The sequence below is a fragment of the Hippopotamus amphibius genome, chromosome 2, assembly GCF_030028045.1.
Source record: "Hippopotamus amphibius kiboko isolate mHipAmp2 chromosome 2, mHipAmp2.hap2, whole genome shotgun sequence".
Classification (NCBI taxonomy): domain Eukaryota; kingdom Metazoa; phylum Chordata; class Mammalia; order Artiodactyla; family Hippopotamidae; genus Hippopotamus; species Hippopotamus amphibius.
This window is the reverse complement of record NC_080187.1, coordinates 2,368,151-2,391,133: the sequence shown is the minus strand read 5'-3', so window position 1 is coordinate 2,391,133 and position 22,983 is coordinate 2,368,151. Positions and strand designations below refer to the sequence as shown.

At 61.7% G+C, this 22,983-nt stretch overlaps 1 protein-coding gene across 1 annotated transcript in view; it reads right to left on the bottom strand.

Annotated features, from left to right (window-relative positions):
* The window catches only part of ADAMTSL2 (ADAMTS like 2), a 33,467-nt gene that overhangs the window by 588 nt on the left and 9,896 nt on the right, over nt 1-22,983 (bottom strand). The window contains exons 9-18 of the mRNA XM_057722592.1: nt 21,781-21,956; nt 16,689-17,037; nt 14,936-15,308; nt 10,590-10,687; nt 6,005-6,131; nt 4,699-4,912; nt 4,445-4,600; nt 3,865-4,035; nt 3,002-3,178; nt 583-727 (exon numbers count right to left, since the gene is read on the bottom strand). Of these exons, the coding sequence (XP_057578575.1) occupies nt 583-727; nt 3,002-3,178; nt 3,865-4,035; nt 4,445-4,600; nt 4,699-4,912; nt 6,005-6,131; nt 10,590-10,687; nt 14,936-15,308; nt 16,689-17,037; nt 21,781-21,956 (1,986 nt within the window). The remainder of the gene's footprint in view (nt 1-582; nt 728-3,001; nt 3,179-3,864; nt 4,036-4,444; nt 4,601-4,698; nt 4,913-6,004; nt 6,132-10,589; nt 10,688-14,935; nt 15,309-16,688; nt 17,038-21,780; nt 21,957-22,983) is intronic.

The following is a 22,983-nucleotide window of genomic DNA, read 5'->3' as shown; positions in this document are numbered from 1 at the left end:
CCAGGGGCCAGGATTTGGGGGAGCCACTGATCTCATTTCCAGTGGCCTGAGCATCCCCAGGAAGCCTACATGTGCCCCCTCCGTTCACTGGGTCCAAAGCAGAGCTCACCACCTGGTAGGCCATCGCCTGGCCCTGGTGCCCTCTCAGAGCCTGGTACCCTCACGCATCCTCCAGGTGCCCGAGGCACAGACCCTGCCTCAGCCCCTCGCCTCCCTGCCCCGCGTGCCCTGTTCAAAGACGCTCTGGCTGAGTCGTCCTGGATCGCTGGTCCCCTTCCCCACAGTTGCCCTCCCATCTTCTGAAACCAGGTGCTCTTTCCAAAGTGCAGGTCTGGGCATGGCTCCTGGGCACCCCGAACCCCAGTCAGATCTCACTTGCCGCCCTTCCGACCCTCACCTCCCAGTCGGGCTCAGCCGTTCCAGGAGGGGAACTTCACTCCCCGACATGCCTTGGTCTCTGTAGCCACGAGACCCCCCTGGTCTCCCTGGCTGATACCTGCTCATCCCTCAGGCCCTGGCTCAGCCGCAGCCTCTGCTCTCCTGGGAAAGCCCCTACCCCGCCCTCAGCCTCTCCCTCCTCACCTGGGGGCTCCGTGGGGCAAGGCTGCAGGTCACAGGCCTGTCTGCCCACGGGTTTCACCAGTGGGTCACAGCCTCGGACGATGTCGGTCCCCTGGTAGCACTTCACGTCTCGCATCCGGACACCCACTCCGCAGGTCTTGGTGCACTGATGGGGGAGAGACGGCATGGCCAAAGCCCCCATGGGTGGGGCAGAAGCTCTGGCCGGAGGACGGGGACCCCCACCCCTCTCGCCAGACTGCTGGGTCTCAAGCGACACAGGACACACGGAAGCTTGGGGTGATGAGGGGAGGAAGGGCACTGGCTGGCAGCCAGGAGATGCTGATGACCGTCCCCGCCCCCGCCCCGCCCCGCCCACCGCAATGCTGCTCCGTTTCCCCATCTGCACGGTGAGGGTGTGGCCCCTCCTCTCTCGACTATCCCCACCCCCCTGGTGGGTCCTTTGGTTCCAGCTTTCCTGGGTCCTCTGCTACAGAACGCTCAGGACACACGGGGCCACGGCCCAGGGAGAGCTCTGCTTTCCCACTCCAGTAAGAAGCTGTGTTTGCTGCGGGCCAATCAAATGTATCTTCCAAAGCCACCCCCCCCACCCTCGGCTCTCTGTCCAGATGTTCCCCTTGGAAAACCCCGCTGAGCGACCCAGAACGCCAGGGCCATCTGCTGACCCCAGTTGCCCCGCCGTTCTCCTGCCAAGCTCCTCCAGGCGGGTGCTCCCTCTGGCTTCCCCTGGGGTGACCCCACGTCACCCAAGCGCGTCTGGGACCCGAGCCCTCGGTTTTCTGAGGGGGGTGGGGGTGGGGGGGAGGCCTCAGCCCTGGGCCCACCCTCCGGTTCTACTTGCTGCCTGCCTGATGCCCACTCCCAGCTTGGGGGATGGACAGCCCAGTCTGCAGGCACCGAGCACAGATGACAGTCAGCCTTGGGTGGGGGGGTGCCCCAGGGAGCCTCTGGCCATCCCCCGTCCCCAGAGAGAATGCACATCTGGCCAGCCCTGGTGCCCACTCCTCTGCCCCTGGGTAGATGGAACAGTTGGGAAGATGCTCTCTTACAAAGCCCCCATCCCATGAAGGGGCAGCCACAGGGGCAAAATGACAGAGGTCCACACACCCACGGTCTGGTCACCCCTCACCCACCCAACACCATCAGGGCAACGCGGGAGACACCCCTCCCCCAATGTTCCCAGGCTCCTGTGCAAAGACCACTCTGGCCCCCACCCCCCACTTGCTCCCCCTTGGAAGCTACGGCATCGCTAAGCGGAGAGGGGCCTCGGGCCACAGGACTGGGGATGCTGCTAAGGAGATACCGGGGAGACAGTGTGAATGAGTACAAACCAAGGTCTAGACAAGACCTCCCCTGTGCTGCAAGGACGGCTCGAAGGATGCTAACACGCCCCCGGGGGCCCTGGGATCCCACCAGGAGGCCTCCACAGGGAAGGGGCCGGAAGAGAAAAAGAAATGAAACGAACCCCCTCTGCTTAGCCAGAGAACTGGGGCGGGGTCCGTGGACCAGGGCTCCTCCCTCTCAGCAGCTGGCAGGAGGAAGCTGCCCGCCCTGCCCTGCTCTCGTTGGGAGGGGCTGGCTCGGCCCTCCCTTCACTCTGCAGACCCTCAGCCCACCCGGAGTAGCGTCCAGTGTCCACTACCTCCCCCAGGCGCGGGGGTCAGCTCTCTCTCTGAACCTGGGTTTTTGACCCCGTGGGATGGGAAGGGGAGCCCCTCCCATGGTGCTGTTGGGAGGAGGAAAGGAGCCCGCCTGGCAAAGTGCTGGGCCCAGCCTGCCCGCAGGGGCCTCGGGGCCCGGGAGGTGAGGGTTCTGCTCCCGGCTGTAGACAGAGGAGAGATCTCGGTGCCAAGCCTCCCACCAGCCTGAGACAGGGAAGCCCTCAGGCCTGTGTCAGGGCAGTGGCGACCTTCCTTTGGCCTCCCTCTGCCCACAGGGCATGTGTCCTGCTATCCCCTCTGCCTCTGTAACCCTGCATCCTGCCTTGACTCTGGCTCCCGGGGCCTAGGCCATATCTGAGTCAGCCCCACACACTCCCAGTACCCACCTGGGATGTGTCTGGCCCGTGGTGGGTATCAGGCACAGTGTGCTGTCAAATGCACGACTGAATGGCAAGGCTGGAAGTGACCTGGGCCACAGGAGGCCCAGGGCGAGCACAGCAGGGATCCCAGAGGTGAGATCAGGGAGGGCTTCCTGGAGGAGGTGGCTCTCGCACCAGCTGACTTGGTAACATAGCACTGACAATCTTTCCAGGGGTGGAAAGCCCTCACAGAGGCCGAGAGGGGGAACGTGAGGGACAGTTGGGGCGGGACAGGAGGTACTTTGGCAGGTTCAGCAGGACCAGAACTCAAGCCTGGCCTTGGGCAGCCTCGGGGTGGGTGGGGGGGGGGGGGCAGCGAGTTAGGGGCAGCGAGGTGCTTACCTCAGACCAGGGGCTGGTGTACCACTTGAAGCAGGGCCTCTCGAAGCACGTGCTCTCCTCGGGGGGCTTCTTGGCCAGGCCACACTCAGGGCCGCTGCGTGTCTGCGGCTTCCCATTGGCCAGCTCCATGCACAGGACCAGCCTCTTCTTCACACCTCGGCCGCAGGTGGTGTTGCACTGAGGCAGGCAGACAGACGGGTCCGGGTCAGGGGCCAGAGGTCAGGAGGACAGGGACACCAAGCCCACAGCCACGCCAGGGATGATGGCTCGGCTGATAGCAAGTGGGTGAAAACACTTAGATCAGCGACAGATTGGCTGAGAGCTCTCTGGTCCATGAGCACATGGCCCCTAACAGATGTGATCAAAAGCAGTTTAGCAGAAAACCATCTGTTGTGAAACAAAATGGTTAATGACAATTTGATTCGAGGGGATTTAGCTCATAGCAACTGAAACCAGCGGTGGAAGGCAGTGTGGTTGAGAACGACGTGTCTGAGACGGCAAGTTGGTGACCTGGCAGGTCTGGGGGTTGTGAGAACAAAGGGACGCCCAGGGCCCACGGGCCACGGGCACGCACAGCCGAAGAGCCCCCGACCCTGGGTTTCCATCTTTCAGGAACACGGGGTCGTGGGAACCACACCAGCCGTGCCTGCCTCATTGAACATTTGCTATTTAGATTTGGGACGTTTTAAGTGGTTTTCTTACCTCTTTGGTTTTTTCTATTTCAAATTAACGCTAGGTGAATTGTGCCATCGTAATTTCCAATTAACTCCTCATGTGACCAGTCTGTCATTCTGGCCACTTGGCTCTCAGCCAAACGCTCTCCCAGACGGAGGGGGCCCTGCCCCCGGGCTCAGGGCACTCACCCGCTCCCAGTCCTGGGCCAGCCAGTGGGCGGGGCAGTTCTTGTCCCCGCAGGGGTGGATGGCCAGAGGCTTGGTCTCCATCTGGCACTGAGATTCGGGCACCACCCGGCCGTCGCTGGTCTTGCAGTACACGTGTCTGATCATGCGGCCCTGCCCGCAGCTTCCACTGCACTGCAGGGGGACACCCGGGGTCAGAGGCGGAGGCCCCGCCAGGGCCCCCCAGACATCATTCCCAAGAGAAAAGAACAGCTGGGAGAGGGGGAGGAGCTGCCATGGTAACCACGTTTTAAATAACATTTTCTGTTCTAATGACAGAAAGATTGCATGCTCAATGAAAAACACACAGAGAAAAGCACCCCTAAAACACCTGAAAAGGTCATCTGTGCACCCAGCACCCGGGGGGACCCAGTGAGCGTGTGCATGTCTCATCCAGGCGAGAGACAAGACAGACAGACACACGGACAGGCAGGGAGCTTGTAAAAGGGCACGGGGAGGTGACCACTTGTTTTTGGGTAAAGGTTTTGATTCCTCATAACCACGTGGGACACCCCTCGGAGCACCCCCCGGGGCCCGCCCTCACCGGCCCCCAGTCGGAGACTGTCCACTGGCGGTCGCAGGGGGGGCCCGTGCAGTCCTTCTCCCCGACAGGCCTGGTGTTGGGGTCGCACAGCTTCTCATCCTCCGAGCAGCGGATGTCCCTGGTCACCACGCTGCGCTCCCCACACTTGGCCGTGCACTGCGGGGGAAGCGGGGGTGAGGGCGGGGTCGCGGCTGGCCCCGCAGCACGGACCCTGCGCCCCGGGCCCCCACCCGGCTCGCTCTGCGCAGGCGCACCTCCGACCACTCGGACATCTCCCACTGCGGCCCGCAGGCCGGGTTCCGGCACGTCTTGCGCTCCTCCGGCCGCACGGCCTCGGCCGCCTCGCACAGGTCGCTGTACACGGAGCTGTCGAAGCCCGGCGAGAGCATCTTCCAGCAGCGCACGATGCGGAACTGGTAGCCCTCGCCGCAGGTGCGCGAGCACTCGCTCCAGCTGCTCGTCTCCCACCTGCCTCGGGACGGGCGCGGCCTTCAGCAACCCCCACCCTCCCTCCTGGCGGCCGGGACCCCACGCCCCAGCTCCTCCTTCCCCCGTGGGGTCCGGATCCACCACGGGCTGTCAGACAAGAGGCTGGCCAGGCCCCACAGGGGAGCCGTTGCCATGACGACCCCTCCCCCGCTCTGGGAAACACCCCGTAGGGCGGTGGGTGGGCGGCCGCGCTGCCCAGGAACCCGCGGGGCCTCCACCTGCTCTCACCTCCAGGCCGCCCGCCCGGCCTCCCAGCCCCTTCAGGGAGCCAGGTCCTGGCCTTGGTGCTTTGCTGACGCCGTTCCCTCCCTCCTCCCAGGGTGCCTTCCCCTCCTGCTGCCCTCCTCCTGCCTCCAGCTGGGGTTCCTGCCTGTGTCCTGGAGCCCCGAGCCCCACCGTGGGGCTCTCTCTGAGGGAAGAGCAGACCCCGTGGCGGCACACCCAGCTTCTCGCAAAGGAGCAAACGCACAGGGAGCAGAGGCCCCAGGACGGCGCAGAGGCCCCAGGACGGCGCAGGCCAGAAGGAAAGAGGGTGTGCAGCTGCATCAGGAGGCAGGACCCACTAGGCCTCCAGGGCTGGGCACCATCGGGCTCATCCTGGGACCACCACGGTCGTGACCAGAAAGGGGACACACTTGAGACTCAGCCCCTGACCACCTGTGAGGCAGGACAGTTGGCCTGGGGGAGAGGACGATGGGGCGTCCCTGCACAGCCCAGACACGATCCGCTTGGAATTTTGGGAATAATCTCTTTGGGCTTCTTAAAATTCTAGATGCACCGAGTAGGCCTGGGGGCGGCAGGGGCAAAGAGTCACGTTCAGGTGGATCCCCACCCGTGACGAGAGACTCTGATTGAGCACCCACTGTGTGCGAGGCACAGCGACAGATTTTACCGCAAAACGTGGGAAATGGCACAAGGATGGACAGGAGGCCAGTGCAGCCTCCCTCGCAGGCCCTGCGGCCCGCCTGGGTGACGGAGCAGGGTGCAGGTTCCTGCCAGTCCCCGGGGCAGGGACAAAGCAGAGCTCCAGTGCCCCCCCCGCACCCTGCCCAGGGTCTGGGTGGCAGGTACCTGGGCTGGCACTCCCTCCCTGCGCAGAACTCCTGAACGGGTTCCGGCCGGGTCAGGGCGTCGCAGTAGCTGTCGTCCACCTCGATGCCGTCATAGCGGACGCACATGGCGTAGGTCGACATGACCCCTGGGTTCAGGAGAAGGGAAGGGCCCGGTAAGCCAATTGTGAGCACCTTGGAGACCAGCAGACAGGCCGTGTGACTGTGGGCGAGTCACCCGACCTCTCCGCGCTTCCTGGGTTACAGCAGGTATAGTGACCTATAGTGACCTAGCAGCTGATAGGAATGTAGGCGGAGCCAGTGAAGAAGGCTTTGTAGCTCTGAACTCTCTCCCTGCCAAGTCCCAGGGCCTGACCTCTTCTCTTTGCACCCCCACCCCATCCAGCCCAGGCTGGGCACCCAGTTTATGTATCACAAACCCTGGGCTTTGAATAAACTCAGATTGGCCCTGAATAGACAGAGGCACAGAGGCAAACAGCCTGGTGTCACTCTTTTCATTCATTCAACAGCTACCCATCTGTGGGCGGACGGATGTGTGGATGGATGGGTGAGTGGTTGGATGGATGTGTGGATGGATGGATAGGTGGATGGGAGGGTGGATGGATGGATGGGTGGGTGGATGGGTGGATGGGTGGATGGGTGGGTGGATGGGTGGATGGGTGGGTGGATGGATGGATGGATGGATGGGTGGGTGGGTGGATGGATGGGTGGATGGGTGGATGATGGGTGGATGGGTGGATGGGTGGGTGGATGGATGGGTGCATGGATGGATGGATGGATGGATGAGTGGATGGATGGGTGGATGGATGAGTGGATGGATGGGTGGATGGGTGGTTGGGTAGATGGATGGATGGATGGATGGATGGATGGATGGATGGATGGATAAGTGGATTGATGGATGGGTGGGTGGATGGATGGGTGGATGGATGGATAAGTGGATTGATGGATGGGTGGGTGGATGGATGGGTGGATAGGTGGATGATGGGTGGATGGGTGGATGGGTGGGTGGATGGATGAGTGGGTGGGTGGGTGGGTGGATGGGTGCATGGATGGATGGATGGATGGATGGGTGGATGGATGGGTGGATGGATGGGTGGATGGGTGGGTGGATGGATGGATGGATGGATGCATGGATGAGTGGATGGATGGATGGATGGATGAGTGGATGGATGGATGGGTAAGTCGGTGGGGTGGGGGGGTGGATGGATGGATAACCTAACCATTCTAGCCCTTTCCAGACGCCCCAGATGTTCTATTAGATCCTCAGATTCTCCCTGCCCTCCCATGGCTTATCGAACTCCCTTTTAAACTTTCTTTAATCATTGTTGCAATTAAATACCCTGTACTCTATAAACCCCATTGGGGGACAGTATGTAAAGGGCCAGCCCTCAACTGAAATTATTAATTCCTTGACCCCCACCTCCACCTGCTGCTTCTCTGGTCTTCCTCCCCTGCAGCCTGTGCCCTGAGCTGGCACCGAACTCACTACACAGTGGGTGGGTCCCTGCCAAGGAGCCAGGATGACCGGGACAGTGCTCACATTGGTGAAGTCCCCCGGTGGGGTCAGGGTGCAGTGGTTGTTATTACTGGTTGTGGGGGGAGGGCCGGCACTCAGCCCTCCTGAATGATGGAGAGGATGGGACCCCCCTCCCTGGGGTTGCCCTTCCCCCAGGAGGAGGAAATCGATTTCCCCATAAACCAAGAGCTCCGGCCACCTCGTGCTCCCTTCCCAGCGGCGCGTGTCTGAGAGCCGGCGGCTCCTGCCTCTCCAGGCCCCAACCCTGGATGGAACGAAACAGACTGGGAAGCAGCCCACACGGGGATTTTTTCTTTTTTCCGTCAGGGGCGAGCCAGGTTGCAATCACTGGTTCCTCTCTGCCAGCGCTGGGCTGTGTCGTCTTTAGCCGTCGCTGAGGGGGAGGCTGGCTTCCTGGCCAGGTCTGCTCAGAATGTTCCAGGCCTCAGAGACACCAGCTCTGGGGCCCAGGAGGTCCAAGTTTGGGGACTTGCAGACCCTCAGCAAGTGCCTAATTATTCATTCTCCCCTCGTCATCGAATGGAAACACAGCAGGTCCTGATCAAGAGAGACAGGAATTCGGTCCCAGCCCAGTCGCTCGCCGGTGGGGGGATGTGAGTACTGTCAGACTCTCCAGGCTTCAGCTTGCTGCCCATCCGGCAGTGGGAACCCCCCACGGATGCCGAGGAGTCAGAGCACCAGTCTTCTGGTCACCCCCTCTACTACATCCGTCCTGAACGTGGTGCTTTTCAGACCTTCCTACCGAGCCCTTTCAAACCGAGCCCTTCCTCTAAATAAAAGGAGCGGGAAGCCCTGACATTGAACTAGGTGGGCCTGCTCTGCCTGCAGGCGGCTGAGCTGGGGGCCCGCCCGCTCCACTCCCCTCACCCTGTGCGCGGGAGATGCTGAGAACAGTTGGAAATTGTCACTCAAGACCCAAGCTAAGAGTCCAAGCCAATTAACCTGCATTTCTCCTGCTCTCAAGGGCATCTTGCAGGAAAAGAAAGAGTGCTTGCTGCTCTGGCTGGAGCTCAGGACACGGGGGCCCTGCCGTGTGCCAGTGATATTGCGGACGTTTGCACAGACGCCACTGGCCACGGAAGGCTTGTAAACCACCTGCGCCCCCAACGCCAGCCTGGCCTCAGCGCCCCGTACTGGGGGATTCTGAGAGGAGCCGGCCACAGAGTGTGCGGAGGTGAGTCGTTCAGCAGGGACCTGTCTCCACCACTTCTGCCAAGTGCCACTTGGGCCCGGCTTGGTGCCTCTGCGGGGATGGGGAGCTCACTGTCTCGGTGCCTCTCGTTCCAGTCTGGGACAGGCATGTCTAAAGGAGAGCCAAAATCCGTCATCCTTACTTCTTTTCTTCTTCTGTCCTACTTTGCACCTCGGGCCACCCAGGGCAGGCCAGCCCATCCCCTGCCTGGCCACGCTGTGGGTGTGGAGAAACGGTGCAGTGACCTCCTGGGGACCATCTTCCACCCAGGGCCAGGCTCAGGGGCCCCGACACTGACGCTGCTTCGTCCTGGAGGGATCTGAAGCGACGTCACCTCCCCAGGCAGCGACGTGTCACGTGTCCCATGACAGTGCCGGCACGCGTGCCGTCCCAGGGATGACAGCAGCCCTCCTGATTCAGAGCGGGACCCTGCCCTTTGGGAACAGGCACTCAGAGCAGGCTCCTCCAGCACCCACGCCGGCGCTGAGGCCCCGCTTCACGCCTGAGGCCGCTGGCTGGGCTGCACACAGCAGCAGTGTCCTGGTGACAGCGCCCGCTTGCTGAGCTTTGGCCGTGACCTCTTATTCCTCGTTTCGTGTCTACCCCTGTAACCGCGTTTGAATAGGTACGCGTCCCATTTTACAGGTAGAAAGTTGAGGCGTGGAGAGATGAAGCAATTTGCCAAGGGCATGGGGCATGGTTGATCACATAGCCCATCCCACACGCTCACCACACACCCCACAAAGCCCTCCTCGCACCCTCCAGAATGTCGGGGGCCAAACGCAGCCTGTGCCGTGACCTGCTGGGGGAGCAGGGGGCTGTGTAACAGGAGGCGCCCCAGTTTCCAGCCTGACATGGATAGCCTGTGGTCCCTTCAGAGCCCTGCAGGGCCACCCACCCCCTCAGCTCCTCCCTCGGGCCCATCTCCTGAGATGCCAACCAGGGCTGCAGGAGGTATGACCACACCCAGACCACCAGCTGCCCAGGGTCCCGTCAGGGCCTGGCTTCGTCCTCCACACTGGCCAGAGCACGCAGGGGGCATCCAAAGCTCTGGCCAGCTGGGGTGGGAGTGCAGGGGCAGGGGCGGGGCATCATACACTTTGAGTGGCAGCACTCCCAGTCTTGTGCAAACACAGATGCAGAGGCCCAGATATAGATAAGGTGGCAGCCGGGGTCTCCCTACATTTGCAACGGGTCCTGGACCTGGGTCTGACATCTGACCTCGCAGCAGCCCGCAGGGGAGGGGACCAGAGCTGGCAGCAGCTGGAGCCCCAGGCCCTGGGCTGCAAGTCAGCGTCTCGGGGCGGGCGGAGGGGTTGGCTGGCCGCGTGCACAGACAGACACAGGTTCAAACCCCAGCGTGACACTTACTAACCCCGTGCGTCTGTTTATCTGCTCAGGCAACCCCAGGGTTCTGTGTTCCCTTCCTGCTTCCTCCCCGGGTGAGGTCCTAGAGTCCGAACAGTTTCCTCTGTCATTGGCCACGTGGGTCTATTTCCCTCGCCTACGTCTGCTGTAAGCAAAAGTAAAATCTTCACCCCCGAGAGTTCTTACTTTTTAACCCAAAGGATGTTTGCTCTAATAAGGTGTGCTGTGAAGAATGCCAGACGAGGAAGCGTTCGCACGGCTGCACAACCCCAAGAGGCTGGACCTTAACCGTGGTCCAGCACATCGTAAGCACAAGGACACCCGAACTCCCGCCGCATCACACTGCCTCACGGGTCAGGAAACCCCTGAGCAAGCTCCCTGTGGGCCGTTTGAGGCTACAAGCAAGTGGATGGACCCCGAAGCCCCGACGCGCACCCACCGCGGAGGGGCACTCGGCAGGTGCCGCCCATCGGCATTTGTCCCAGATACCTGTGGTGCAGGTGGAGCTGCAGGGCTCGTGGGATGAGAGCTTCCACCGGTACATGTCCGCGGGACTCACGCCTTGCTTGCGTGTCTTGGGCCTGGTCCTGAAAGCAGGTGAAGCAGAGAAGGGGGTGAGTTTCATGGCAGGCTGTGTTCTCATCCATGGAGGCCGGTCGTGTACGTGTCCTGAGCCCCAGGGAGAAGCCCCACCTGTTAGGGTCCCAGTGCCCGCCGTCTAGAACAGAGAGACGGGAAGGGGCACCTATGGGGTGGCGGGTTGCAGGATGGAACGGACGTTGGCATTTTCCACCCTCGTGACTGTCTGAGCTCACTGCCCTGTGGCTGTCAGGGCACTTTCGGGGGGCTGCGGATGAAGAATTTGGGGCTCCCTACCATCACAGCTGCTCCTTCCACACACACAGGCTTCTCGCTGTCACCTTCTAGCAGGGGCACCAGATTCCTTCTCCCCCTCCCCGGGGAGGGACCTCAGAAGGCACCTGAGAAGGTGCCAGGATTCCTCCCGTGGCCTCCCTCAGCCGGGACCCTCACTGAACGGGGAACACTAGCCACTGGGCCTCCAATGATCAAAATAGAAAAGCTCAGCTGCAGACAGGGGAGTGGCCGCATCCCCTCCAGACGCCTCTGCCCAGGTCTGCGAGGCTGCTGTGCAAGGGAACGCCGGCTGGGTCCCCGCCAGCGACGGGCTAGGATTCTTGGCCGGAACTCAGGCGGCCCAGCCAACTATTGTTAGGACTGTTTGCTTCTTTGAACCAGTCGGTGTGCTGGGCCCAACCTCCGCATCCAATGTGCAGGCTCGTCCTGGACTCGGCAGGGGCAGAGGGAGGTGGCAGCAGCTCCCAGGGCCTGGACATCTGCTCTGAGATGCAGCCGGCCCAGCTTGAACGCAGCCCACGGAATCCCGCCACCCGCAGAGCCAGCAAAGGAGACGTGGTGCCGTGGCCCAGAGGACAGCACGCCATTCAGGCCCCACCGCGCAGCTCCACCTCCCCTCCGGCCCAGAGGGGCTGACTGGAGACCACCTTGGTCCTCTCCTTGGGGCCTCCTGTCAGCCCGCAAGTCAGGCTTAGGTGAGGAGTGCAGGGCAAACATCTAAAAGGCTTTCCAGTGGATTCTGTGATAGAGACGTTGGTTTGGATTCGACTGGGAGTTTACCCTTTGTCTTCCAACTTCTGGAATTTCGCAAGTGGGTGCTGCCCTGAAGGCCCATCACACTCTGAGAACCAGGAAATCATCTACCCATGGACCTTAAGTGATGAATTTACTGATGTGGCTACACAAACCTGGGGGTGGGGGGAGAGGGGGGAAAGCCGGGGGCGGCCACAAGCTGGCAGCTGGTTCCCAGCGGCTGGGACCCCTCACCTGGTGGCTGCACCACCAGGAGCCCAGCCCAGCCCTCCCCCATGTGCAGGGGGAGGAGGAAGTTCCTCCCTCTCTCCTCCTTAAAAGCAAACAGATCTTTAAGAGGGGGCGCCCCATTCACCCAAGACCCGAGCATCTCAGAACAAAGGACCCGCAGAACCTGCTTGGGGAGGAAGAGCATGATTCCGGACACACTGAGATGTGCTGATGGGGTCCCCACCCTCCTTTCAACAGCTTTAAATTCTCCCCACAAACAAAAAGGGATGCGAAGATCCAGCCCCTGTCCCGCCACCCCACCCATGGAGAAGCCGCGCATCTTTATCTAATTACACACTCCTGGGCCAGCAGGCAGCTGACTCACTCGGGAGAGACAGCAAACGGTTCAAAATAACCCTTTGGGTTTTAAGCACCAAAGGTATTTCTGGCGGGGCTGCCCACACAGCGCCTTCGCACCAGCACAGCATAGGCGCCTCTCGGAACATGTATTTGCACAGCTATGCACCACCTAAAAGACTCTGTTCTCCGGAGTAGCGCCCTGGGGAGAAAAACACCCAGGACATCGCTGAACCGCCAACCCTCCCTCTGGAGGGAAGATGGCACCCTCTGATCCGCAAGGCTCGGAGGGCCACAGCGCTGGGACGCTCCGGATCCCACGTCTGGACCCTTCCCCGGGACGGCCACGCTTGTTTATAAAAGACTCTCGGAAAGTGCTTTCTTCCCACCCCCCACCCCCAGTCCGGGCTGGGAGAGGGACCCTGCGTCTCTGTGTCTCAGATGCTAGTTCCCAGCGCCGGCGTCTGGTGCCGGGGCCTCCCTTGATTGTTCGGGGCTGTTCTGAGAAGGTGAAAATAACCTTTCCTTTCTGGGCTGCCCCTTTGATTTCACCCTTGCTGAGCAGACTCGACTTCCTGTGTTTGGACAACGCGCCACGCCGCGGCTATTTTGGCTTGGCGGTTTCCCCCTCAGCCCTTTATCTGCGAAGACCATCTTTGGCCTCTGGTCCGCGGTGTCCTTTGAAGCCGCTGGTGGGGGAGCCGCCCATCTCACCACGTCCTAATGATTCCTGCATCCCAGACGGCCCTGGAAACCCAATCGCTCCCCTTAGGGCCCGGGGCTGGGGTCAGGGTCAACTTGGATGGGCCGGGAGAGACTCTTTAAAACGTGACTTAAGGACCCGAAAGCGTGTGCTGTGATCTGGCCTAGGAATGCTTGAATGCCTGAGCTGGCGGGCCCTGAGGTGTCCTCTGACAAGCCCCTCATTCAGGGACGGAGAACTGAGGTCCAGAGAGGGTCACCGGTATGTCCAGGTCCCATGGGGACCGGGGGTGGGGCGCAGCGTTGGGGTGGCAGCCCAGATCTCCAGCGGCACGCTCCGTGCCTTAAGCCAAATTAACAGCAGCCTGTGTGCCGCCTTGATAAACCCATTCAGAGAGGGACGCTGGCCGCCTTCACACTGGGTCACGGGGTCACGATCCAGGATGGGCCCCTCCCCCACCCCAAGGCACAGGGTATCCACAGTCCCTCCTGTTTACGGGGTCCTCCCTAGGTGTCCCCAGAGCTTGGGCAGCGGATAGAACTCAATCCTCTGGACGGCCTGGGGGTGAGAACTGGCCCCCGTCACACATGCAGACGCTGGCCCGTTCTGAACCCCCCTCTCAGACTCAGAACCTGCCCCACCTTTCCGGCCACTGGATCCCACACGCCCCCGAGGCCCACCCCGGGCAAGCAGATGGCCTCGATGGGTCCTGTGGGAAGAATGGCAGCCATGGGAGGCTCCGGACCTCCCACTGTGTCCACATTTGCAAAGAATTCCACCTCAGAAGTGCCCCGGATCTGCCCTGGGTATCTCATGGGACCTCAGAAAATGTCTTGAGAAATAGGGGGTACCTCCTGTGGGCTCAGGGGACCCAGCTGCCCTGCTCTCGTCCCCTGGGGAAGGGTGAGAGAGTTGCCTCCAACCACGTCACCTCGAGAGCGAACCCCAAACCTTCCATCAACCTCAGTTCCCCAAGGACACCTCTGCATCCATAGCACTGGCTAGGGGTCCATTGGCTTGGTGTCTAAAGCCAAGGGGGTTGTGTGGGTCCTCAGAAAACAAGACAACACAAAACCTGGAGGCCTTGCTCTTGCCTCCAGTTCCCGCCACCAGCGGGGCTGGACCTGGCTCGGTCTGTTTAAACCAGCCTCGCTGCCCTGTGAGCCTCTGAGAACAGGGGAGTCATCGCCAGCCCAGGGGGTTGTCACCAGGATTGCCCTCTAGTAGGGAGAGGGGAGGCCTGGAGCCACCATGCTCCCCGCTGTCCCCAGCCAGGGAGGCTCCTGGCCTCAGACGTCGCCAGGGCCAGCCATGACCCAGGGGTCGCCCGCTGAGACTGTCCAGGCACCCCCAGTGTGTCCTTGGCTCTGAACTCTCTCGCACGGCCCATCCCAGAGGCGGCTCCAGCTCCTGGAGCTAGTGCTTGACTCCGGCGGGGTCTGGGCCCCGGCTGGGGACCCCACTGGGCCCTCCCCCAGACGCCTCCCTAGCCAGCAGGGCAGGTTGTCCCCAAATTCAGGGAACGTCCACCTAATGCCCAACAGCCACGTGTGCAATGACCATCCAGACCGAGAACCTAAGGACCTCAAGCCTCCAGGCTCTGAGCCCTGAGGACGTCGCTTGCCTACCTCTCTGAGCCCAATACCCGCCCCTGAAGCTAAGGCTGTTTGGGGTGAGGCCACACCTCTGTGCACACGGAACGCTTAGCCCCCTCGTGCTCAGAACGGCTCGCCTCCCCCCGCTCCGCCCCCCAGTTCCCGGCGTCACATCAGCACCAGCTTTAATCCATGGGCCCAACTCGTGGGAAGGATGCTAGACCACCAGCCTCTGACCCCTGCTCAGACCCGCGGGCAAGGCAGGGGCGGCTCTCTCCCGCTGACCTCTGTCCCGGCCCCACCCAGCAGCCCCCCGAACAGGGCAGGAAGGCGCCTCCTACCTGGCCTTCTGCGTCCTGTTCCCAGCCAAGGTGGGGAGGCTGGCGCTGGCGTTGGGGAACGGGGCCTCGGAGGAGGTGTTGGCCACTCTGTCGTCGCTCAGCTCCAGGTAGGACCCGTTGAGCAGGTAAGGACCGGCTCCCTCGTTCTCCTCGTAGTCCACGTAGAGGGTCTCGGCCGGGGAGCCCCTCGGGGCACCCTGTGCAAAGATGCTGTTGACGGTCTCATTGAGGGGGAGCTCCTTGGAGTCAGAGCCTGTGCCCAGGAGCTGGTCGGAGATGGCGTTGGCCGAGAGGAGCTCCTGGGAGGTAAAATGGGTGTTGGCCTCTTGGTCATCCTGGTCTCCCGTGAGAGCCGTCCCGGTGGCGTTGCCGTCTATGGGGGAGACGGGTGGCTCAACCTCCGGTGCCCCCTCGTTGAGGGGCAAGGGCTGCCCTGGGCGGGGGCGGGCCAGGGGAGCTGCAGCAAAGACCTGAACCGGGAAGCGCCCAGAAGCAGGTTTCCGCCTGCTGAGAGGACGCAAGCGTCCAGTGGAGGCTCGCAAGCCGGCCTGGACAACCTCTTGTTGGGGAATCTGCTTGACCTCCGCAGTGGGTTGAATAGGGTCTCCCCAAAATTCATGTCTGCCCCGAACCTCAGAACGTGAGCTTATGTGGAAATAATATCTTCACAGACGTACAGATCTCCAGATGAGATCGTCACGGATTTAGAGTGGACCCTAACTGCAATGCCTGCTGTCCTTCTAAGAAGAGAACACGCAGAGACACACAGACGCACAGAAGCCGCGTGGAGACAGAGCAGAGTCTACAGCGATGTGACCGCAAGCCAAGGGACGCCTGGGCCCCCGGGAGCTGGAGGGGCAGGAAGGACCCTCCCCGGAGCCTCCAGAGGGCGCGCGGCCCTGCGACGCCTGGATTTTGGAGGTCTGGCCTCCAGAAACGGGAGAGGATACATTTCCGTGGTTTCAAGCCCCCAGTTTGTGGTAGTTTGCTACAGCAGCCCCAGGAACAAATACCGCCTCTACAGTGTTTTCTGCTTGACTCAGGGTCCTGGACACTTGCCCCCAAGTTAGTGAGGGGATTCTTCTCCAGTCTGGCCTACCCTCCACCCCTCAGCAAGAGCAATGGCCAGACCCACCCTGCCGAGTCACTCCAAGGCCCTCAGGAGCACAGCCAAACGGCCAGCACGGGGCATGGGGACCCAGCCCCCCCGCGCCTTCAGCTGCACCTCCTGCTGCTTCCCCTGCAGCCCCGCCAGGCTGGCCCTCGCCGGGCCTCACCCCCACCCCTTCCCCATGCACACGCCTGGCTAACCCTCAGCTCAGGGGTCACCCTCTCCGAGAACTCGAGGTCCTCCCTGGGCCCCTCAGCTGCCGTCATTCCCTCCCGGAGCTCTTGCCACAGCTCACTCTGCTGTCTGTCTGTCTGTCAGTCTTTGCCAAATGCGCGAGGTCACGGGCTATGGGGTCAGACCATCAGGATTTACCCCCAGCTCCTCCGGGTGGACTGTGTGACTTGGCCGAGACCTATCCCTAAGCCTCAGTCTCCCCATCTGTCAGATGGGGATAACCACACCCACCTGGAAGAAGGCATGTGAAGAGCACGTCAGCCAAGGGCTGGCACAGGGCCTGCCCCATCAGCCTGCACGTAACCGGCACCTCCGGCACCCTCTTCTGCAGGCTGCTGGGCGCTGAAGGCCCTTCCCCAGAGGCCCCTCTCCCTAGGAAGCCCCGCCCTGCCCCCCCCTCCTGGTTACCTCGGAAGCCCTTGCCCCTGGGGGGCCCCTCGCAGGCCCTGCCGCTGGCCTGCGCGCACACCTCGTTGGTCTCCTGGCCTTTGCTCGGACCCAGCTCCGTCCCCAGGCCCCGGTGGCCGAATAGTCCGTTGTCCAGGCCCAGCCGCTCCGAGGAGGCCTGGCCGTAGAGGGAGCCGTTGTGCCGAAGGAAGCCCAGCAGCCCGGCCCTGTCCAGCTCCTGGCTCTCGGCGCTGTCCGAGGCGGGCTCAGAGAAGCTGTAGTAGACCGGCTGGATGCGGTGCGCGTGCGGTGGCTGCAGCAGCGTGTACTCAAAGGTGATGGAGGGGCTTTTGCCGTTCTGGTTCCACACCTGCAGGAAGAGAAGAAGCAGGACCCCGGCCTTCCTCACCCCCGCCCCTTCCCCACCAGCCTGGAGGGGCTGCTGAGGCCCGCCGCCCACAAGCCCCTTGAGGACAGAAGACTCTTGCCGCCGGGATGCAGGAGTGTTTCCTGCCACGGCCCGCAGCTGAGTCCTTCCCAGGGACTCACCCTTGACCGAAGCACGCTGCCTCACCCGCCCAAGGCTACGCCTGGCCCCAGGAGCAGCCCGTGTCCAAAGGCGGGTGAAGAGGGGGCAGCGGGAGCGGTCCACCCCAGGCACAGGGAGTGAAGGGTTCTCGGGGTGCAGAGAATGTTTTAAAAGTAATAAAACCAATGAAAACCCGACCTGCATTTTGCTATCACCACCTGCCAGCAATCCTAAGTAATAAGAATGAACCGTCCCCACCACCGTCCCCCCGCCCCCCCACGGCCGGCCGAGCAGAAGGGCCAGCTCAGGCCCTCGAGGGCCATCCCGGCACCTGAGCCGGCCGGGGGTGGGCTGAGACGTCTGTCGAGACTGCCGCTTCTCCCCCCGGCCCGTCCTGCTCCCCCACCCCTGAGTGCTCGCAGGGTCTTTCCAGGGACGCCAGCCTAAGTCAGCTGGTGTCGGAGGCCCCAGAAAGCAGCTCTCAAATGGGAGTTTGAGCGGGGCCTCCCCCCAACAGGAGTGACACAAGCCCTCCCCGGTGGTATACGGACCCCTGAGATCCCCCCAGGTGGAGGGCTGGGATGGGATTCCAGCAGAAGAAAATGCGCTTTGGTTGCCATGTTTCAAGGGTTGGGAGTTGGCTGGGGTTGGGGTGAACCTTGAGAAAGGATAAAGGTTTACGGAATGAGGTTTTGGAGAAAGACAGTGAAAGGCTAGGGGGACATCACCACCTAACCTCCAATCGAAGGCCAAGCCAGAGGACCTCCTTGGTGTTACACAGAGACTTGTGTGTCCTCCAGCAGAACCAGAAAAGGTAGAAGAGGGCCAGAGAGCCAAGGCAGGTTGGCTTCTCCGCCTTGTCAAGAGCCCGACGGGGAGGAGGCTTGGGACTTGGGGCTTGGGGGTCTGAGTCCATCTGCTTGAAAATTATGAAATCTCAGATTCCCCTGAATCTTTGGGCCTGAAAAGTGGCCATTCCTCCCTGTTAAGGCCAGTGCCTGGCCCTCCCCTGAAGATGCTAGGGAGACCTCTGCCTCCCTCAGGACCCTGCCCACCTCCTCCCGGGCCACCTGGCTGATGGCTGGCGCTAAGTCCCCTCTTCACCTACTCAGGTGAGCCCTGGGGCTGCTCTGGGGAGAAGGGACCATCTGCAGTAGCCCTGCAGGACCAGCCACGGGAGGCAGCAGAAGCTGAGCCGGATGAAGGGGACTCTCTGCCAGGGGAGCCCTCTCTCAGGATGGAGGAGGGACCCTGGAGAAGGTGAGGCCAGCACTAAGGGGAGGAGCCGTGCTGGCCCCACCACGACAGGACGGAGGGGCGAGGAAAGGCTGGAAAAGCCGCCAGGTGACTGTTTCCTGCAGGGCCGCCTGGAGGACATCCCGCCCACCACACTGAAAGGAAGCGTGATGGTGAAGAGGTCCTAGCGTCGGCTAGAGGGACACGTAGAGGGCGGGGTTGGTGTCCTCGCAGGCCAGGGCTGGGGCGGGAGATGCTAGGACAGAGCTGTACCAGCCGGGTAATCCGAACAAGGGGCTCATGGACTGTAACTAAACCATGAGGTGGGCTTGGGAGCCAGGGAGCCGGAGCCAACGTTGGACGCAGCTGATAGAACAAAGGACGCGCAGGGGACAAACGCGTGGGCCCAGAAAAGGTCCTTCTCGGAACATACGCGTGGAAGAAATCGAGGGTGGATGATCACAAAGCAGAGAGCAGCTGCCGCGTACAAGTCACAGCCCCTCCCTGTTCCTGGACCACTTTTGAGACCCAGCATCCGCTGCAGGATGGAAGAGCCAGGACCCCAGGAAGAAGGATCCCCAACGAGTTTATATGGTAATGATTACCCCGGTTCTTGCCCCAAAGAGCCCCCAGCTGTTCACTTGGTGAGCTGCTCAGTGGAGAAACCAGGGTTCAAGCCGTCATGGTTAACCAAGGACCCAAAGCGTCATTTCTGCCCCCGTGACTGTGACAGCACGTGGGTGACGAGTAACGGCCCAAACACGGCCCAGGTCTGGCTGACAGTCTATCCACCGGATCCAAGGCTCACCCAACCCCGAATACATAATTGGGGGTTGGCGGGAGGCTCACATTGGCGCCTCGACCCGGGGGGTGGGGAGGCGGAGAGCTACACAGCTGGGAAGCCTGTGACCCTCAGCCCCAGCCTCATCAAAGGGAGTAAAGCAGAACCCATGTTGCATCAGGGAGGAAAACACAGAGATGAGGGCCGCTCAAAGACCTGAAGGATGCAGGGGCACCAGTCCCATCAAGGCCCCCATTGAATTCAACAGTCTGGCCCCTGCGAGAGCAAGGGGCCAGGAGCGTGACAGTGAACTACTGCAAACTCAGCCGAGCAGGAGCCCCAGCGGCAGCTTTGGGACCGATGGGGCATCTTTTCTAGAGCAGATTAACACGCCCTCAAGTTGAGCGTATGTGGCCATCCATCTGGCAAATTCTTTTCTACCCCCATCAGGAAGGAGGAGAAGCAGCAGCTCTGGTTCACACGTGCACAGTTCTGACCCAGGGCTATGGTGACGCCCTCACTCGTGTCACAACACAGTACAAAGGGCTCTGGACCATCCTACAGAACACGACGTTGGTCCTCTACATGGACGTCCTGTTTATCAGACCCAACGAGGGGGAAGGGGCACCGGAGGCCTTGGTAAGACATACGTATTCCGGAGGATTGGAGACTAACCCCTGTGAAGACTGGCCCCACGTCAGTGAAAATCTCAGGGTCCAGTAGTCTAGGGTAGGACAAGACATCTCCTTGAAAATAAAAGGAAACTTATCACATCTCATATCCCCCCTCATGAATAATTTTGGACACATCTGGGAATATCGGTCCAATCCATATACTGGGCGGGGGTGGGGGTGGTCCTGAGGAGACAGGGTTCTGCAGGAGGTCCAGACTGTGGTGCAAGCAGCCCACCACCCACACTGTAATACCCCGCAGCCCCTGCAGTAATAAAGGTGTCTGTGGTGGGGAAGGATGGACTATGGCGTTTCTGGCCAACTTTGCTAAGAAAATAATGTAGACCCCTAGAGGGTCTAGAGGAAGGCCATATCACCTAAAATAAATAGACATTATTTGAAAAAGTTCCAGTACGCTACCAGGCCCTACTAGAGATGACCCTTTGACCAAAGGGCATCAAGCAACCCATGCAGCCAGAGCTGAATGTTAGAACAAGAAGCCTCTCAACTCCGTTAAGTTACGGGGTTGGGAGAGCCCAGGGCTACAGGGACAGAAAGCTCATCAGCAGGCGACCCAAACTCTCAGCATCCAAGACTCTGAACCAGCATCCCTCTCTTAGCTCACAGCTACAGCTGCACGGGGTACCCTTAGGATGAGGTCAGAGAGGAAGAAAATGGCCAAACTTGACTCTGAGCTGGGTCAGCTTGGTCCAGGGGTGCAAGCTGAAAAAGGGATCTGCCTCAGGGCAGCCCTGAAAAGTTGCGGTGAAGTAAAACCCTCCTGGTGGGCTTCAAGGAGTGCCCGTAAGAGGGTCACCCGATTTGCATGGAAGGCAGAGTGGCCCTCGGTGAGAATAAATACTGACGCGTGGGCAGCGCCTTTGGCTTGGCTGGTGTGTCAGAAGCCTGGATGGAAAAGACGTTACGATCAGGGATGAGGAGGTCTGGAGAAGACACGTGTGGGTGGATCAGTGGAGGATGCGTCACAGGTGAAGCCCCCGGCGCATCTGGGAATGCACGCTGTGGAGGGGCACGAAACCACCCGACGAGAGACAGGATGGCTTTGCACCTGCCGCAGGCCCGCCTCTGGCATTGGTCAGGTGCGTGGGCTCTGTCCCCACCTTATCCCTCAGCCCCCAAGAGCCTCAGAACCACCTCTTGACATCCCCTGATTCCAGAGACAACGCCTCCTCTACATTTTCGGAGCTGGGGCACCAAAGCGGCAATGACCTTCCTCTCTAGACAGTGGCCACGGGAGAGTCCCGCAAGCCGCACATAACATGCCAGACCCTCCTGCCCTCTGCTCGTGCCCCACGCCCTCCCCCCAGAAGCTGTGAGCATCCCGGGAGGCTGTGCCAAGCACCACCACGGGCCCGCAGCACTGAGGGCCTGGCAGGGACACCGCAGTGTCCATGGGGCTGCGGCTGCGGAATGCCACGGGGGGCGCGAACCCCCAGCTGTGGCATGGGGAGTGGGTCCCGCATCCCTGTACCCCGTCCGCCCCCTGTCCTCATCTCCCCACACAGTTCCTGATGGCTGCATGGAACCTCCTGCTGTGAACATGCTCCAGGGGTGCCACCAGCGGGAAAGGGGGAAGGAAGGAAGGAAGGAGGGGAGGGGAGGGGAGGAAGGAGCGAGGCAGGGGAGGGGTGGGAGGAAGGACGGATCTCAGCAGGGAGAGGGTGAGCCAGCAGGTGCTTGGATGAGACCGTGAACGGGTAAATGAATTAAAGCGTAAACGGGAGACGAGTGAAGGAAGGCAAATCCGAGTGCGGCTGGGATGAGGGAGAGACTCAGCAAGGGAAGGAGGGGGTGAAGGGATGCGGCCCACCCCAGGCTGTGCGGAGTCGCTGGCCCGCAAGCCCCGCCTGCGGCCGGAGCCGCAGGCGCACGCACCATGACGTTCAGGCCCTGGTTGGTGGGCCCCTGGGCCACGATGTACTCGATGCCCGTCTCGTACACGTCCATGGGCCGCCGGTACTTGACCACGGTGCCAGCGATGTTGAAGTTCTTGGGGCTGTCCACCTTGAAGTTGCCATTGAAGAAGTAGTAGCCGGCTTCGTCTGCAAGAGCTGAAAGGCCGCAGATGCCGGTCACGGGCACCGGTGCGGCCGGAGGGCAGACGGAGGGGCAGGGAGGAGTGGGGCCACGCGCTCAGGGGCTCTGGCCAGCCCGTGACCCCCCCCAAACACCCAAAGACAGGAAACTCCCCGTCGTGTGGGAGTGGGACGCTCTGTCTGCACACGGCACGTGGCCTGGCCAGGGAGGTGGGCGTCCTCCTTCCTCCAGCCTAAAATAAACCAGGGCTTGTCTGGACTGCTCGAAGGTGGCTGGCCCGGTGCCCACTTGGTCCTGCCCTTCTGGTGGCCTCGGAAGGGGCCGGGGCCGCGAGGAGCGGCCAGGTCTAGACCGTCGCTGGACAACAGGGGTCAGCGAGGCTGGGGCCAGGCCACGCAGCCGGGCCCTGCCGCGGACTCCCCGTGCGAGCCGGGCTGAGTTGCCACCCCCAGCTTGCTGCCCCAGTGTGCGGGGAGACCACGGCGCCCCTCCAGGGCCCGCAGCGGTTGACAAGGCAGCCCCATCCCAGCGGCCCCAGCAGGCCCTACCAGATCACCCCAAGCTGCCCAGTGCCGTGCTCTCGCTGGGAGCGTGAGATTCTGCGGCCCAGGCTGGGGGCCCTGGCTGACCATTCTCCCAGGCGTGGCTCCCGGTCAGCCTCTCTCCGGGGCAGGGTGAGGGCGGACACTTGGAACCGAGGACCTCAGAAAGACATCCGCTCCCAGAACTGGAGCCCGACGACGCCCAGACAGCGGGAACGTGCGTGCAGGCCTCGGCAACGGGCTGGAGCAGATGCCCAGAGCCGGTGTGGTTGTCGGGGCGGCTGGCCCTCCCTGGAGGCCTCAGGACCGGGGCGGGCTCCACCTTGGGGACCATGTGTCTTCCAGAGGGTGTCCTTAGAGCCCGTTCCAGGAACTGACCCAGAGGCGGGGAAGAGCTCAGCTTCCAAAGCTCCTGATGCAACTCGAGCAGAGGAGCTGGGCGGTTAATTTATTATCAGGCAGACGCAGCGGGTAGGACACGTCTGCTGGAAAAATCCCC